Source organism: Oncorhynchus mykiss, chromosome 2, assembly GCF_013265735.2.
Source record: "Oncorhynchus mykiss isolate Arlee chromosome 2, USDA_OmykA_1.1, whole genome shotgun sequence".
NCBI classification, from domain to species: Eukaryota; Metazoa; Chordata; class Actinopteri; order Salmoniformes; family Salmonidae; genus Oncorhynchus; species Oncorhynchus mykiss.
Window position 1 is genome coordinate 42,169,390 of NC_048566.1, and position 19,159 is coordinate 42,188,548.

At 44.5% G+C, this 19,159-nt stretch overlaps 1 protein-coding gene across 5 annotated transcripts in view; it reads left to right on the forward strand.

The window, feature by feature from the left end:
* Positions 1 to 19,159, forward strand: part of LOC110489919 (clathrin coat assembly protein AP180) — a 67,446-nt gene that overhangs the window by 19,060 nt on the left and 29,227 nt on the right. For 4 of the 5 annotated variants that reach the window (XM_021562946.2, XM_021562938.2, XM_021562971.2 and 1 more), the window contains exons 3-9: positions 6,979 to 7,121; positions 11,851 to 11,926; positions 12,163 to 12,265; positions 15,445 to 15,538; positions 16,408 to 16,519; positions 16,708 to 16,814; positions 16,927 to 16,968. In XM_021562946.2, coding sequence (XP_021418621.2) covers positions 6,979 to 7,121; positions 11,851 to 11,926; positions 12,163 to 12,265; positions 15,445 to 15,538; positions 16,408 to 16,519; positions 16,708 to 16,814; positions 16,927 to 16,968 — 677 coding nt within the window. Of the gene's footprint in view, positions 1 to 2,956; positions 3,066 to 6,978; positions 7,122 to 11,850; positions 11,927 to 12,162; positions 12,266 to 15,444; positions 15,539 to 16,407; positions 16,520 to 16,707; positions 16,815 to 16,926; positions 16,969 to 19,159 lie in introns of those variants that run through there. The other variant, XM_021562979.2, reaches the window with a different exon arrangement.

Sequence of the window (19,159 nt, forward strand, 5' to 3'; positions counted from 1 at the left end):
TAGACCAGTAGGCCTATGACAAATAGTTGTTTTGCTGCTTCTGTGACTGATCAGCGCACAAACCCAGGATGTCTCCATGCCACAAGACTGTGTTAGCCTGCTGAGCTAAAAACTGTATTAGCCTGCTGAGCTAAAAACTGTATTAGCCTGCTGAGCTTAAAACTGTATTAGTCTGCTGAGCTAAATACTTTGTTTGCCCGCTGAGCTAAATACTATGTTTGAGACTGTGTTAGCTTGCTCCGCTAAAAATTGTTAAGCCGCTGAGCTGAGCTAAAGACTGTGTCAGCCTGCTGAGCTAAAGACTGTGTTAGCCTGCTAAAGAACTGTGTTAGCCCGCTAAGCTAAAAGACGTTACAATTTTCTCTCCTGTATGAGGGCACAGCTCCTAGCCAACATCCAGGTGGGCCTCCCTTTCCTAACCTGCACACAGCAGTGATGGGTGGGCTGTGTCTCACTGTCTGTCTCGTCACAAGCAGGGCTTCAATAATGCAGGGACGCTTGTGTTTCCTGTTTATTCACCCCGCAGCCTCACCACTTTGCTCCCAGGGCACTGCTACAAGCACCTAGGAGGGAACCCGGGGCAGGGCAGCCCCATGGGGATGGAGAAGGGGGAGGAAGAGACAGGACTGATTTTGTCATGCACGTGATTGAGGACCCAAAAGCGGTTTAACAAAAACAGAGTTCTTTAATGTCGAAACACAGGTAAGACATAGATCCTCTTCAAATGGATATGATGGCAAAATAAACAACCCGCAGAGAGGGCGACAAATGAAACATAAAGTCCTTCTGAATATCACAGAAGAGTTCCCCTTCTAGCAGCAGAGGAGAATAGCTGGGTTAGAGTCCTCTTCTAGCAGCAGAGGGGATTAGCTGGGTTGTAGAGGACAGAGGTACCTGATCACACGTAGCCTCAGATGAACAGGCAGATTCCGACAGGACAGGACAAGGTTGAAGCAAACAAGACGATAGTTTGGTTCTGGCATGAGAAACTCAAACGAGAATCTGACAAAGACAGAAGCAGGAACAGAGAGAGAAATAGAGACCCAATCAGAGGGAAAAAGGGAACAGGTGGGAAAAGGGTGAACGAGGTAGTTAGAGAAGACAAGGAACAGCTGGGGGAAGGAGGGGAAGAGAAGGCAACCCAATACGACCAGCAGAGGGAGACAGGGTGAAGAGAAAGAACAGGAACAAGACACAACATGACAATACATGACAGATTTAGACTCCCCCCGGGAGTGAAGGGATAGTAGGGCATGTAGGAAGTGGGAGTAGACAGAGTGTTGGATGCTTAGGGAAAGAGAGTAGGCTGAGTGCAGGGTGCTTAGGGAGAGAGAGTAGGCTGAGTGTAGGGTGCTTAGGAAGAGGGTGGCTGAGTGTAGAATGCTAAAGGAATGGGGATAGGATGAATGTAGGGTGCTTAGTGAGAGGTGTTAGGCTGAATGTATGGTCACTATGGTGCTTAGGGAGTGAGGGTAGGGTAAGTGTCGGATAGTAGGATGTACAGGGAGCGAAATAATGGAAATTGCGAATGAGATAAAGTACGTGATTCACAGTGGTACACACAAGGGATTAAAATCAGAGTGCTCTGGAAGTGACAGTAACATATTTATTCCTCAAATGTGTCTCTCTTTCCCCAATGTCCCTCTCCTCTCGCTGTCTGCTCTGGATTATGCTGGTTCTCTCTTAGCTGACATGCTTGCAATCAGCTGGTCAGTGGGGTTTCTGGATAATTTGACCTGTTCTGCTCGGGGACGAGGTCTATAAATAACATGGGCCTTTCATGGTCCGTTCATGTGCAGTGAAACATGATCTTAGGGTGCATGCCAGATACTACAGCACTCACAGAAACAGGACCTTTTACATGGTTTGCTTTAATGGTTTGATTTGCTGGTGTATCTGACACCAGTCAATATGGACATACTGAAGAGAGGGCACGGCATATATTGAAATCCTTATTTTCGAATCTATTTGTATCGCCCAATTGATTGCATATTATACACTTGGTGATACACTTTGTCATGCACTGTATGTGGAATGGGGTAAATTGGGACATGAGATATCAGGTAAACATGTGATTGTGTAGTCTGGCACTACTGTGTAACTGTTGCAGTGGAAATATACCTGTAACATGTTCTGCAAAAGTATTTTACTGCAACCTTATGAGAGATTTCTAGTTGCCAAGGAAACGGTCTTGGCTCATCCCCATTTGCACTCTAAACCCGTTTATAAGTAAAGACTCAATACATTTCCTGTGTGAGTTAGTGTGCACATGCATGTATGCTTATTTGTGTGTGTGCATGTGACTTTGTGTGTCCCTTTTGTGTCCTGTGGCACCAGTATCACTTTCAGCTATTGATGAATGAAATGGGTCTGTTCGATTCAGAGTTTGGCACAAGGACATATGGCAGGGTGTTGTGGTATCGTTTTCACTGGCAGTGACCCGACACGATATCGGTCAATAGAACACACACACATGCACGCACACACACGCACACACACGCACGCGCACGCACGCACACACGCACACGCACACGCACGCACGCACACACACACACACACACACACACACACACACACACACACACACACACACACACACACACATACAGTACATACATACATACATACATACATACTGTACATAGCTCTACAGTAAAAGCTGTGTCAATGAGAGCTCATAGGATGAGTTGCAGGCACCATGTCTGTGTTTAGCCTTTGTCTGAACCTGTGCTTTGAGTAAGCAACCTCAATGTTAAGTTCCAGTCACATTGTAACACTACACTTGCATCAAAGATGAAGAAGTGATGAAAGCACAGCGTGAGCGGCAGTATGGCAGTGTGATGATGATGCTGTCAGTGTGAGCGGCAGTATGGCAGTGTGATGATGCTGCTGTCAGTGTGGGCGTGGATGTTCTCTGTCTTGTCATGCATAATAGCAGCAGAGTGCGTGTGTGATTGCAATTTTCCAGTCAGCATTGCGGATATTCGACTGACACACTGAGCCCTGGTGTAAGCGATGGAGAATGGATGATGGAGGATGGATGATGGATGATGGATGCATTTGAGGTAGAGTAGTAGTATCTTTGACGCTGACAGGTTTCTCTGCCTATTCCTCCCCCTCATTGCCTTTGTTCACGTACAGCACGAGGATGAGATTATGTCAGACCCATGATGTTCCTCTACTGCTCGCTCTACTGCACGATGACGCCTCAGGGGGTGGGGCTTTATGAATATGGCAGAAGGGCTGTGTGTAGTATGTGCACTGTGTTTGTGTATGTTTAGTAGTAGAGATGCATTTCCCTATGCTTGTGTGAATGAATAACCTTGCCTAAATCCTGAAAGCGCATTCATCTTAGCTCAGCGGGCTAACATTGCCTTTCTGTGCAGACACCCTGTCTGCGCTAGTCAGCTAGTTACACATGTCTGTGTGTGTGATAATGTGTGTGCGCGTGTGGGGTGTGTATATCTTTGTGTGTGCGTGTATATTTGTGTGTGTGTGTGTGTGCGCGCGAGGTACATACTAACTGAACTAAATGTGTGTATCTGAGTATGTGTTGTCTCTCTGCTGCAGAATGACAGGGCTATTGAGTAGTGTCTGGTGCAGTGGGGAGATGGGGATGTGACTATTACCGTAATCACTGCCAAGGCTGCTGCTATTACTGCCACCACTTTCCCAACTGGCACTGCAATTACTGCTGCCACTGCTCTTCCTCTATGGCTCCCTACGGATAACATACTGCTCTGGTTGCTTCTTCCAAGGCGAATAATCTCATTTATGGCTTTTTACGATATTATCTCAAGAGCTCAGTGCCCACCCAGTGAATAGATTATGTTTTAAATTTTAGGCAGTGAAATGGTCCCATAATGTGGCATTAGTAGGATTTCAAGAAAATACAAGATTCAAGTTTTCACTAACACCCTTGTCACATTGACTGCTCCTCCTTAATTCCAATATGACTAGGCTTTTTCAACTAGGCAATTATATTTGATCCATGACAGGAATCTGATCCCTCCTCCTTCCTGTGTTGGCTCCAGGAGTGTCACAAGGTGGTGATTCACCCTGTCTGTCTCATGCAGGTACACTACATGGAAGTAGTCCCTAATAACTAGGGCAGTGTTACTGCTGCTATGACAACATTGTCTAAGTGAATGCATGACTGTGTGTGCATACTCATGTGTTTGTATTTGCATAGTTTGAGTACATCCCTTGTGGGTCTATGCTACACGTATGGGACTTTGTGAGTATGGGATATTTGTGAAATTGCTGTGTGCATAATTACATACACACACACACACTCACACACCCACACACACACACACACACACTCTCTCTCTCTCTCCCTCTCTATATCTCTCTCTTTCTCATCTCTCTCAGTATGAATTATTGAGAGAGGGGGAGGGAGAGCTGTGCTGAGACAGTGAGTCAGGGCTGCTGTTTGCCCGGCCGAGGTTCCTGCTGCTCAGCATCTCAATCAGAATAGCTCAGCCCTGAGTCACGTTTCTCCTCATCTCTAACCCACCCTTTCTCTCTCTCTATGCTCTCTTCCTCCTCTTTCTCACTCTCTCCATCTGCTCTCTCCATTCACTCTCTATCTCTCTGCTTTCTCTCTCTGCTCCCTCTCTTTTGTTTCTCTCTCTCCGTTGTCTCTCTCTCTCTCTCTCTCTACATTTAATTTAAATGATCTCTCTCTACCTTCCTCTCTCTCCCCTCATATCTGTAGATCTCTGGTAATGTATTATTGTGGCCACTCTGGCCGTTATGTGGATCCTGCTGACCATAGTTGATGTCTATGTGAGAAAAAACAGACTTCGTCATAGTCTATCTCTGGACTTGTTGTGCTCTGATATGTTGCTCTGGGAACAGCACTTGTTACTTCCTGTGCCCAGATAATCCAGAGGAAGCAGCAGGATTGGTCTAACAAGGCAATGGGATTAGCCACAATGATTAGAGCAAGGTCAGGTAATTAACGGTGCTGGATTTATTATCAGTGTAATGATGCCTGGGGGACCCTCTCTGTTTGTCATTCAACTTCATCCTATCCAACCTGCACGGTTGTGAGTCTTAATTTGTGGTGGTTTGGTGAATTCCAAGGCTCTCTTGCTCAGCGGGGTAACACAGATTTGAGGCACCCGGGTGACTCAGCTTTGAACCACAATCGGTCACTGGCTTGGTTTGGGTCTCTGTGAGGAGTCAAGGTGAAGTCACCATTGGTTAGCCCCTAAGAATTGCCCCAGACGTTATGCGTAGCCTTTGGCCCAGAGGTATCCATGGGTTTCTGTTTGTGTGTATGTGTCTGTTTGTTGGTGTATAGATGATCTGAGTCGGTGTTTTAACTTGGTCATTGTGTGTTTGCCCATGTGTTTTCTATGTCTGTTTGTGTGCGGCTCAGTGTGTGTATGTTGAGAGAGAAGGAAAGAGTGAACGAGAGAGGCATATAAAGAGAGAGAAACAGAGGAGGTGGGAAACAGGCTGCTGACTCATCAATCCCTCAGGGATGATCATTCTCACTCTGTGTGTGTGTATGTGTGTGTGTGTGTGTGTGTGTGTGTGTGTGTGTGTGTGTGTGTGTGTGTGTGTGTGTGTGTGTGTGTGTGTGTGTGTGTGTGTGTGTGTGTGTGTGTGTGTGTGTGTGTGTGTGTGTGTGTGTGTGTGTGTGTAGGTGTGTGTGTAGGTGTGTAGGTGCACGCGCGTGTGTGTGTCTGCGTGCTTGAGTATGTGTAATACCTACATATACGTATGTGTGTGGGTTAACATATGTTGGTATACACACGCAAGAGGCACCCTACCTCACAGGGAGGGGACGTCCACACCATTCATGATGATACAATGATGCTGAAAGGCTGAAGGGAGACATCACTGTAACATGTCTGTGACAGAACCCTGGCCTTCAGAGCATCCCTCTCCTCTTTATTCATCTCTCTATCACTGCCTCCCCCCTTCTCTCTACCACGCCCTCCGTCCCGCCGTCTCGCTGCCTCATTGTGCACTATATAAATATATCCAACCTTCCTGTCCATTTAATTGTGCCTCTAAATCTTTATTGAGTGCAGGAAGATCTTATTACAACAAATCAAAATGACAAAAGTGTTTTGGACGTGGATGGGCTGTATTGGTAATTTCGGGTGTGTAAAGTCCGAAAGGGGAAATGCAGTACCAGTCTCTCAGCTTGCTCTGTCTGTTGGCAGAGTGACAGAGATATTTTGTACTGTGTGTGCCTCACTTTTTCTCCCATGCAGGACTTGATAGCTATGACCTATTTTCTGTTCTCAGAGCGAGTTCCTCCCTCTTTCTGAGCCGCAAACTCATCTGCAATATCTCATATATCAGGTGTTTATATCAGTCATTTACATGAGGAATGTAACCGAAAACTACCAAGCGCGACTGACGAATCCTTACTATCCCGACACAGTAAATAGATTTTCTCTGAGCACATGTTGGCTGATTTGTGTTGGTGAGGGGGAGGCAGAACAGCTTGAAATTTCCCACCCTGTCTGTCTGCTCAGATGGCACCACCACTCTCTCTGGCTCTCTGTCTCTCTAGCTCTGCCCTGAGTGATGCCTTTCTCTCACAATTGTAGGGAAATTCCTCTCTCTTCTCCTCCCTCTGTGCCTGTGTCAGTGTGACCGGGTGATTAAAGGAAACTATTGACAAAAAGATGCTCTGTCTGTCTGTCAGTTCAGGACCAATGTAAGTATTTCCAGGAAGCAGAAGATCTGGGTTAAAGCAATACAGCCGAGGGGAAATACGTTGTCAAAATGACAGAGATTACACTCAATGTAAAGTACTTGGGAGAGTTTGTAACCGATTTGTAGCCTTTTGTAACCTGTTTTGTAGTGTGTAACCTCTCATTGTTGCCGTTCGCTCAGACCTGATCGAGGTACGAATTGACCAAGCCTGATTATGTATGGGGATTGTACATTACATGTATGGGAAAAATGTAATTAAGCACTGTATTTCTCTTCATTATTCTCCCTCAGACCTGATTGAGGCCACCAAGGAGTCTAATGTGAACATCCCACAGATGGCGGACACGTTGTTTGAGAGGGCCACCAATGCCAGCTGGGTGGTGGTGTTCAAGGCCCTGATCACTACACATCACATGATGGTCGCTGGCAATGAGGTGAGTGAAAGCCAGCATCACCACTACTGTTCCTATGGGAGGGACTGTATTTAAAAGGGCTGAGATGTGATTGGCTCTTTTTTTTTATATACTTTGGTTGTATTGGACATGCCGAGTTTTTAGTTGGCCAACCCTCCTCCTGGAGAGGTACTGGGTGTGTAGGCTTTAGCTCTTTCCCTGCTTTGACATGTCATAATCTAGTAATCAGCTACTCATCAAGACCTTGATTAGCTGAATCGGGTGTGTTAAAGAAGGGCTGGAGCACAAACCTGCATACCCAGTAGCTTTTTCTGCTCTGGCGGGTTTAAGGTTAGATGATAAGCCTGTTTGTCTGGATACACTGAGTGAACAAAACATTAGGAACACCTTCCTAATATTGAGTTGCTCCCGTTTTGCCCTCAGAACAGCCTCAATTCATTGGGGCATGGACTTTACAAGGTCTCTAAAGCATTCCACAGGGATGCTGGCCCATGTTGACTCCAATGATTCTCACAGTTGGTTGATAGTCGATCTCTAGTCCAAATAGCTCATTCCATCTCATCTCACAGATGCTCAATTGGAATGAGATCTGGTGACGGGGGCAGGCCAATGCAGTAAGCTGAATTCACTGTCTTGGTCTTGGAACCATTCCTGGATATTCCTAGCCTTGTGGCATTGGGCGTGAATTATCCCGCTGAAAAATGTAATTTGCAGATCTCAAAAATCTCTAATTGAGGTGGTTTAACAGGTGACAACAATAAGGGATGATAGCTTTTACCTGGATTCCCCTGGTCAGTCTATGTCATGGAAAGAGCAGGTGTTCAGTCAGCCATTTAGGTATTCAGTAATTCCATCCTTCATCCTGACCTCCATTGTTATGTCACTGGGGTCAACCAGGGGTAACACAGTCAGATAAGCAGATGTTCTGTTTACTGCCTGTCTAGTCTGTCTATGACCACACTGAGATAATGGATGGAGGGGAGAGAGAGAGAAAGAGAGAGAGTAGGAGAGAGAGAGAGAGAGAGAGAGAGAGAGAGAGAGAGAGAGAGAGAGAGAGAGAGCCTAAACATCAGCTCCACAGCTAACTTCCACAAAGCTGTGAACGATCTGAGAGACAAGGTAAGGTAAATCAAAAGGAACATAAAATTCAACATACCAATTAAGATCTGGCTAAAAAATACTTGAATCAGTCATAGAGCCCATTGCCCTTTATGGTTGTGAGGTCTGGGGTCCGCTCACCAACCAAGATTTCACAAAATGGGACACCATACAAGGCCGATAGCTACTAATTATCAAAATCCAGAAAAGAGACGTTAAATTCTACAACCACCTAAAATGAAGCGATTCCCAAACCTTCCATAACAAAGCCATCACCTGCAGAGAGATGAACCTAGAGAAGAGTCCCCTAAGCAAGCTGGTCCTGGGGCTCTGTTCACACCCCACAGAACCATTTGTACATTGTTACAACACTGTATATATACACTGCTCAAAAAAATAAAGGGAACACTTAAACAACACAATGTAACTCCAAGTCAATCACACTTCTGTGAAATCAAACTGTCCACTTAGGAAGCAACACTGATTGACAATACATTTCACATGCTGTTGTGCAAATGGAATAGACAACAGGTGGAAATTATAGGCATTTAGCAAGACACCCCCAATAAAGGAGTGGTTCTGCAGGTGGGGACCACAGACCACTTCTCAGTTCCTATGCTTCCTGGCTGATGTTTTGGTCACTTTTGAATGCTGGCGGTGCTTTCACTCTAGTGGTAGCATGAGACGGAGTCTACAACCCACACAAGTGGCTCAGGTAGTCCAGCTCATCCAGGATGGCACATCAATGCGAGATGTGGCAAGAAGGTTTGCTGTGTCTGTCAGCGTAGTGTCCAGAGCATGGAGGCGCTACCAGGAGACAGGCCAGTACATCAGGAGATGTGGAGGAGGCCGTATGGGGGCAACAACCCAGCAGCAGCACCGCTACCTCCGCCTTTGTGCAAGGAGGAGCAGGAGGAGCACTGCCAGAGCCTTGCAAAATGACCTCCAGCAGGCCACAAATGTGCATGTGTCTGCTCAAACGGTCAGAAACAGACTCCATGAGGGTGGTATGAGGGCCCGACGTCCACAGGTGGGGGTTGTGCTTACAGCCCAACACTGTGCAGGACGTTTGACATTTGCCAGAGAACACCAAGATTGGCAAATTTGCCACTGGCGCCCTGTGCTCTTCACAGATGAAAGCAGGTTCACACTGAGCACATGTGACAGACGTGACAGTCTGGAGACGCCGTGGAGAACGTTCTGCTGCCTGCAACATCCTCCAGCATGACCGGTTTGGCGGTGGGTCAGTCATGGTGTGGGGTGGCATTTCTTTGGGGGGCCGCACAGCTCCATGTGCTCGCCAGAGGTAGCCTGACTGCCATTAGGTACCGAGATGCGATCCTCAGACCCCTTGTGAGACCATATGCTGGTGTGGTTGGCCCTGGGTTCCTCCTAATGCAAGACAATGCTAGACCTCATGTGGCTGGAGTGTGTCAGCAGTTCCTGCAAGAGGAAGGCATTGATGCTATGGACTGGCCCGCTCGTTCCCCAGACCTGAATCCAATTGAGCACATCTGGGACATCATGTCTCGCTCCATCCACCAACGCCACGTTGCACCACAGACTGTCCAGGAGTTGGCGGATGCTTTAGTCCAGGTCTGGGAGGAGATCCCTCAGGAGACCATCCACCACCTCATCAGGAGCATGCCCAGGCGTTGTAGGGAGGTCATACAGGCATGTGGAGGCCACACACACTACTGAGCCTCATTTTGACTTGTTTTAAGGTCATTACATCAATGTTGGATCAGCCTGTAGTGTGGCTTTCCACTTTAATGTTGAGTGTGACTCCAAATCCAGACCATGGGTTGATAAATTTGATTTCCATTGATAATTTTTGTGTGATTTTGTTGTCACCACATTCAACTATGTAAAGAAAAAAGTATTTTTCTTTAATAAGATTATTTCATTAAGATTAATTCATTCCCTTTATTTTTTTGAGCAGTGTACATAATATGGCATTTGTAATGTCTTCATTCTTTTGAAACTTCTGTATGTGTAATGTTTACTGTTCATTTTTATTGTTAATTTCACTTTTGTATATTATCTACCTCACTTGCTTTGGCAATGTTACACGTTTCCTATGCCAATAAAGCCCCTTGAATTGAATTGAATTGAGAGAGAGAGAGAGAGAGGCACATGCAGGGAGATCATAAAGAGCTGTATCATGTCGAGCAGACACACTCTGATAATGAAATTAAACTCAGTGTCTGTGGATCAGAAATCAATGGGGAAGAGGACATGTGCACTTCTGTTGCCGTTGGTGACACAGGGTTACTGGCTTTTTGAATAGGTCTCTTCATTCATATGGCCTTCCCCCCACCATTATTAATCTCATCACAGTGTGTGTGTGTATATGTATGTGCGTGCATCTGTGTGCATGTTTGTGTGTGGGGGTGTGTATTTGGCTGGCCAGTGAATTTACATCCCCTCAGCATACATTTTCCCAGAGCTGTAAGTGTAGAGACAGATGTGTGGGGTTTAGCTCAACGTCTGGAGTGTGTCTGTTGTTATGAGACTGTACACTGTCTGAAAGAAGTCGTGTACTACAGTATGTTTTACACCAGATAGGTGCAGTGAAATGTGTTGCTTTATAGGGTCAGACATAGTAGTACAGCACCCCCAGAGCAAATGAGGGTTAAGTGCCTTGATCAAGGGCACCTCAGCCGATTTTTCACATAGTCATCTTGGGTATTTGAACCAGCAACCTTTCAGTTACTGGTCCAACGCTCTAACCGCTAGGCTACCTGCCGGTCCCAGAGAGGACCTCTCATTTATTTCACATCATTAAATTGGGCTTAAGAGTGTAAATTAAGAGTGTAAATGAAAACCCAGGTGTGTATGTGTGTGTGCGTGCACATATCATGTGTATAGGTGTGTGTGTGTGTGTGTGTGTGTGTGTGTGTGTGTGTGTGTGTGTGTGTGTGTGTGCAGAGTATGATTTTCTTGTTTCACAATTTCTCCATAGAAGCCTATTTGCCATTAATATATTATTGTTTAGTGGGTGATACATTCTGTATTTGAGCTGAAGCATTCTCATTCTCACCCTCCCACTCAGGCGCTGTTTTCTCTGATGTTGGCTCTCTGTAATCAATTAAGCTGCAGCACGATCATATCACGCTTTTCACATGAATTCCAGTTCCTCCTCAACACAATTATGTGTTTATAATATGAAACAGCTCCTCTGAAATTTACATCGAATCCATTTCCTTTTGTGACTCATTCAATCCTTTGAAGGTAATTCTCTTTTGAAGGCAGTTGTGTGTTTGTGTGCGAGTGTTTGTGTGTGTTTTAATATGTGTATGTGTTTTAATAACTGCCAAAATGTCTGGTTCTTTAGCATAACAGACTCAATCATTTGTTGAGCTGGTTTGTTGTTTTAGTGTATTGATCATGTCTCCTCTGACTGGTGTGTATTGTCTCTCTCTCTCTCTCCCCTTCTCTCTCTCTCTCTCTCTCTCTCTCTCTCTCTCTCCATCTCTCTCACTCTCTCTCTCTCCCTCCCTCCCTCCATCTCTCTCTCTCTCTCTCTCCATCTCTCTCTCTCTCTCCCTCTCTCCCTCTCTCCCTCTCTCCCTCTCTCTCTCTCTCTCTCTCTCTCTCTCTCTCTCTCTCTCTCTCTCTCTCTCTCTCTCTCTCTCTCTCTCTTCCTCAGAGGTTCCTCCAGTTCCTTGCCTCCAGGAACACCCTCTTCAACCTCAGTAACTTTCTGGACAAAACTGGCTCCCATGGTGAGTTAACACTTGCTCCGGCAGCCCCTTCCCTCAATGGGTTTACCAAACAACCAGCTCTGATGTCGAGTCAAGCTGTCACCCAGTGTGATCAGTGTAAAAACTGTGTCCATGGTGATTAATATGGGCTCCCATGGCCATGTAAACTGGTTTCTCGGGTGATGGAAATGGTACTCTGTGAGGTGTTGTTTCTATGGAGACGTGGAGGTGACATTGGCCTGTTGTTCCTCCCCCAGGCTACGACATGTCCACGTTTATCAGACGCTACAGCCGGTACCTCAACGAGAAGGCGTTCGCCTACAGACAGATGTCCTTCGACTTTGGCAGAGTGAAGAAGGGGTGTGTTGTCTCTCAATAACTCTGTCTATCCTCTCCATCAGTGCTGCTCTTCTCTTTATGGCTTTTGTAAAAGGACAATCAAGCTTCAAATAGAGCAAAACACACAGTCTAGCTGCAATATACAAGATATATTTTGACCCCTCACCCTCCCACCCCCTCAGAATCATATATACCGAACAAAAATATAAAAACACAAGATGTAAAGTGTTGGTCCCCTGTTTCATGAGGTGAAATAAAATATTCCAGAAATGTTCCATATGCATAAAAAACGTATTTCTCTCAAATGTTGTTCACAAATTAGTTTACATGCCTGTTAGTCAGCATTTCTCCTTTGCCAAATAATACATCCACCTGACTGGTGTGGCATATCAAGAAGCTGATTAAACAGGATGATACTTACACAGGTGCACCATGTGCTGGGGACAATAAAAGGCCACTCTAAAATGTGCAGTTTTGTCACACAACACAATGCCACATATGTCTCAAGTTTTGAGGGAGTGTGCAATTGGCATGCTGACTGCAGGAATGTCCAACAGAGCAATCGCCAGAACTGAATGTTAATTCCTCTACCATAAGCCGCCTCCAACGTCGTTTTAGAGAATTCAACAGTACGTCAAACCCGCCTCACAACCACAAACCACGTGTAACCTGGTCAGCCCAGGACCTCCACATCCGGCTTCTTCACCTGCAGGATTGTCTGAGACCAGCCACCCAGACAGCTGATGAAACTGAGTAGTAGTTCTGTCTGTAATGAAACCCTTTTTTGGGGGAAAACTTATTCTGATTGGCTGGGCCTGGCTCCACAGTGGGTGGGCCTTGCTCCAAAGTACCCTCCTAGGCCCACCCATGGCTACGCTCCTGCCCAGTCACATGAAATCCATAGATTAGGGCCTAATGAATTTATTTAAATTGAGTGATTTCCTTATATCAAATCAAATCAAATTTTATTGGTCACATACACAAGATTAGCAGATGTTAATGCGAGTGTAGCGAAATGCTTGTGCTTCTAGTTCCGACTATGCAGTAAAATCTAACAAGTAATCGAACAAATTCACAACAACTACAGTATAAACACAAATACACACAAATGTAAAGGGATGAAAAATAATATGGACATATATGGATATGGATGAGCGATGTTTTCTTTTTGTAGTCCGTGATTGACTGTAGACCCTGCCACATACGCTTCGTGTTTGAGCCGTTGAATTGCGACTCTACTTTGTCTCTGTACTGATGCTTTGCTTGTTTGATTGCCTTGCGGAGGGAATAGCTGCACTGTTTGTATTCGGTCGTGTTTCCAGTTGCCTTGCCATGATTAAAAGCGGTGGTTCGCGCTTTCAGATTCGCGCAAATACGGTTTCTGGTTAGGGAAGGTTTTAATGGTCACAGAGGGAACGACATCTCCAATGCACTTGCTAATAAACTCGCTCACCGAGTCAGCGTATACGTCAATGTTATTGTCTGAGGCTATCCGGAACATATCCCAGTCCACGTGATCGAAGCATTCTTGAAGCGTGGAATCCGATTGGTCAGACCAATGTTGTATTGACCTGAGCACGGGCGTTTCCTGTTTTAGTTTCTACACGGCTGTGGCTATAATCAAAGATAATTATTTTGGAAGATAATGCGTTGGTATTTGATTGTAAGGAATTTTAGGTTGGGTGAACTGTAACTCAGTAAAATAGTTGCAAATGTTGCATGTTGCGTTTATATTTTTGTTCAGTATAAAAACATAGAAATGGATTTATATTCTATTTCTCATAGAGACAACACTTGGCAGAATCACAGCCACCTGACCTGTCTGTCAGTCTCAGGGGTCAGTAGGTGGGAGTGATTCATCTTAAAGCCAGTCTGTTTGGTCTGTTTCACAAGCGTTCCCGGAAGTATTGCGATGTTGTGCCTCTGGGCTTAGAAACTCTGTGATTGCACTGTGGGTGAGGGCAGAGTGAGTGGGCTGTCCATGCCTGTGCCTGTACAGAAACAGACAGATGAATATAGACTACACAGTCTGAATACAGACAGTGAGCTATTACTTAGGCTCCTGTCCAGACTGTTGCGTTTTGCTGGCAGAAACAAGGTCTCACAGCACAGTCTGTGCCAGCCATGTGACAAACAGACAGAACAGCCAGGTGTGCAGATAGAGCTCTGACCTAGTGTCTCATGTCATGTGTCTTACCTAAAGGAGCTAAGAAGCTGGATCCGTCTAAAGCTGTTGCTGTCTTAGTGTTGCATCACAAGGCCTTGGCCTTGGCAGATCTCTAGTGATAATATAATTGCAAATGCCACTTAGCAGAAGCCTTCATGCAAAGCCACTAACAATACAGGGAGTGTATAAGTCTTTAGTATGTGCATGTGATCCCTGCAAGAATTGAATAATATATGCCATTTAGCCAAGACAATTGACAGTATATTCATGCATCCATACATATGGGTGGTCCTGGGAATCAAACCCATAATCGTGGCGTTGCACGCACCATGCTCTACCAACTGAGCCATACAGGACCACAGGACACTCCCTTTGTTTTGCTAGCGCCTGTCTACAGCACTTCCTTATAGATTCAATGTCCCAGAGGTCTATATGTTATTTATCCCAATGTAGAGAGTATTAAGTTGTTTCCTCTCATCTCATATTGCTGGGAAAAGAAATGGCGGCACATCATTGTATGCTCCACAATGTTTGTAATGGATCTTACACCTATGTGTTCGTCAATAGACCTTCATTAGGGTTTAACTCATCATACTGTATCAAGAAAGATTGTTTGTATTGTTCTGCTAATGGGAAATTCGACTACACCAGATAATACAAACAAGTACCAATACACCCAGCACAGAAACAACAATGAAAATATAGACAACGTAAAAAAAAATCACATCATCAACACAAACAACTGGATTAAAAACTCTCCACAATATTTTTTTAATGGACCTCAAGCCAACATTCAGGGTTTTCTCATACTCATACTGTACCATGTTGTTGCTCCTCTGTCTGTCTGTCTGTCTGTCTGTCTGTCTGTCTGTCTGTCTGTCTGTCTGTCTGTCTGTCTGTCTGTCTGTCTGTCTGTCTGTCTGTCTGTCTGTCTGTCTGTCTGTCTGTCTGTCTGTCTGTCTGTCTGTCTGTCTGTCTGTCTGTCTGTCTGTCTGTCTGTCTCTCTCTCCCTCTCTCTCTCTCTCTCTCTCAGAGCTGAGGGGGTGATGAGGACGATGCCCGTAGAGAAGCTGTTGAAAGGAATGCCCACTCTGCAGAGCCAGATAGACGCCCTGCTGGAGTTTGATGTGAGTATTATGATGATGATGAGAAATATATTTGTATCTGTTAGTAAGGGCATTTTTGTTTTTGCCTTTTTTTTGTGACATTATATTTATTGTGATTGTTAGGCCACCTTCTGTTATGTCCCATGCCTAAACATTATCCTAAACCAGAGCTCTCCAACCCTGTTCCTGGAGAGCTGCCCTCCTGTAGGTTTTGGCTCCGACCCCAGTTGTAACTAACCTGGTTCAGCTTATCAACCAGCTAATTATTAGAGTCAGGTGTGCTAGATTAGGGTTTGAGCGAAAACCTACAGAACGATAGCTCTCCAGGAACAGGGTTGGGGAGCGCTGACCTAAACTACCTGGAAACTCAACCCAAATAGTAGTGGTGTAAAGTACTTAAATAAAAAATACTTCTCAATACTACTTAAGTAGTACTTTTACTCTTCTTATTTCCTAAAGAAAATAATATACTTTTTACTCCATACGTTTTCCCTGACACCCAAAAGTACTCCTTACATTTCGAATGCTTAGCAGCACAGGAAAAAGGTAAAATTCATGCACTTATCAGGAGAACATCCCTGCTCATCCCTATTGTCTCTGATCTGGCAGACTCATTAAACACACATGCTTAGTTTTTAAATGATGTTGGAGTGTAGTCCTGGCTATCCATAAATTTAAAAAACAAGACAATGGTATATTTAAAACCAAATACTTTAAAACTTTTACTCAAATATTTTTTTACTGGGGGACTTTCACTTTTACTAGAGTCATTTCCTATTAAGGTTTCTTTGCTTTTACTCAAGTTTGACAATTGGGTACTTTATCCGCATATTAATTAACTAAAATCTCCCATCCTCAGTGTGATCTAATCTCACCTTGTTTATCTATAGGTCCATCCCAATGAATTGACCAATGGGGTGATCAACGCGTGCTTCCTCCTGATGTTCAAAGACCTGATCAAGTTATATGCCTGCTACAATGACGGGATCATCAATGTATTAGGCAAGGCTCGACCGTTTTCTTCTACTTCCGGGGACAATAATCATGTATTTTTATATTTGATGAATATTACAGGTTTAATTTGATTCAAGACATGGAAATAGATGTGGTCCTGTTCATTTGATGTAATAGTAATGTCTCAATGGTTCTTGTGTAACAATAAACATGTTCATCCCCCTTTTTCCTCACAGAGAAATTTTTCCAGATGAAGAGAGGACAGTGCAAAGACGGGCTGGAGATCTACAAGAGATTCTTGACACGGATGACCAGGGTTTCTGAGGTCTTCAAAATTGCTGAGGTAAAAGACAAACCCAACAATACACTTTACTGTTGAACAGTTCAATCCACAGCCAGTAAGACAAGCGTGGTATATGGAGGCTCAGCTGAAATGTCGACATCTTTTTTTACAGACCATAGGAATTGACAAAAATGATATCCCGGAGCTCACTCAGGTAAGTCCTGTTTGACCTTTTAAGCCTAATTTCCCAAATTTTCACTGGGATGATATACTTTCGCCTAATCTACTAACATTGTATTCACATTGTACTTACATTGTACCAGCATTGCATCTCAGTGTTATGGTTTTCTTTAACCTGGGGTAGCATGGGGTAGTGGTTGGTCGGTCGGGTACGTCGGTCGGGTGGGTGGGTGGGTGGATGGATGGATGGGTGGATGTATAATGTGAATGTGTAGCAACCCAAAGGTTGCGCATTTGAATCTCATCACGGACAACTTTATAATGTTAGCTAATTAGCAACTTTGCAACTAATTACTACGTTTGAGCTACTTTGCAACTACATAGCATGTTAGCTAACCCTTCCACTTTAACATAACTTTTAACCCTAACCCCTAACTTCTAGCCTAACTAACATTAGTAACCTAGCTAAAGTTAGCATTAGCCACTAGCCACCTAGCTAACATTAACCACAACTAATTGGAGTTCGTAACATATCATCCATTTTGCAAATTTGTGACATATTGTACGAATTGCAATTCGTAACATATTCTACACATTTAAATTCGTAACATATACAAATTGTAATTTGTAACATATCATATATGAAATGGATGACAGACATCCATACATACCATATGAAACGTAACATATCATACTAATTGGAGTGTCCCGGATTTACATTTACTATGTTACGTCTACCTATGAGTCTAGGTTGATGTGATTGAGGAAACAGATTGGAGAAGTCGCAATACTTAGCTATTTCGCTGATAGCTAAGATCTGAGCTAACATTGGTTTTAGCTCAACAATTGTATCGTAATTCACCAGAATGTCACTATAGAGTTTCCATAATGTCAAAATTACCTGAGATGGTATCTGAAATCCCATGGGCAGTATAAATCCCTCAATTAAGGAGAAGATGGCGCCGACGGAGATGGCAGCATCGCGACTAGCTCTTAGAAATGTTTGCAGTATTTTGTTTTTTTATGTACTATTTTTTACATTATTAGCACAGGAAATGTTTTGTGTCATGACATACAGCCGGGAACAACTATTGGATATTAGACCGGCAGTACCTCACCAGAACTACCAGCATTACGACAAGGAATATGACTTCCCTGGAGCAGATCTTTTGTTCACTTTTCCCCGTGCAATTGAACTTATTCCGGAGGCCGACCCAAAACATCACCGGCGGAAGAGAGGCACTCGAGGCGGCCTGCTGGTTCGACATAGGAGGCTCGCACACCACCCTCCGCTTTTGAGTATATTACTCGATAATTTTCGGTCTTTGGATAGCAAAGTTGATGAGCTTAGAGCAAGGATTTCTTTCCAGAGAGACGTCAGGGCCTGTAACATACTTTGTTTCACGGAAGCATGGCTCTCTCGGGATACTCAGTCAGAGTCGGTAAAGCCAGCAGGATTCTCAGTACATCGCGCAGACAGAAATAAATATCTCTCCTGAAAGCAGAAGGGCGGAGGGGTTTGTTTCATGATTAACGACTCATGGTGTAATTCTAGAAACATACAGGAACTCAAGTCATTTTGTTCACCCGACCTAGAATACCTTATATCTCCCAAGGGAATTCTACTCCGCCATCGCCACGGCCGTTTACATCCCACTTCAAGCCGAAATCTCGACAGCCCTCAAAAAACTTCACTGGACTTTAGGCAAACTGGAAGCCACATATCCTGAGGCTGCATTTATTGTAGCTGGGGATTTTAACAAAGCAAATCTGAGGAGTAGGCTGCCGAAGTTCTATCAACATATTGACTGTCCTGCTCGTGCTACTAAGACTCTCGACCATTGCTATTCAAACTTCCGGAAAGCTTACAAGGCCCACCCCCGCTGCCCTTTTGGCAAATCTGACCACGACTCTATCTTGCTCCTCCCGTCCTATAGGCAGAAACTCAAACAGGAAGTGCCCATGCTTCGTACTATTCAACGCTGGTCTGACTAATTGGAACCCATGCCTTTTGATAATGTGGACTGGGATATGTTCCAGGTAGTTTGCGAAAATAATCTAGATGCATACACGGACACGGTGACTGAGTTCATAAGGAAGTGTATAGGAGATGTAGTACCTACTGTGACTATTAAAACTTACCCTAACGAGAAACCATGGATAGATGGTAGCATTCACGTGAAACTGAAACCATGGAAACCATGGAAAGACGACTGGTAATATGT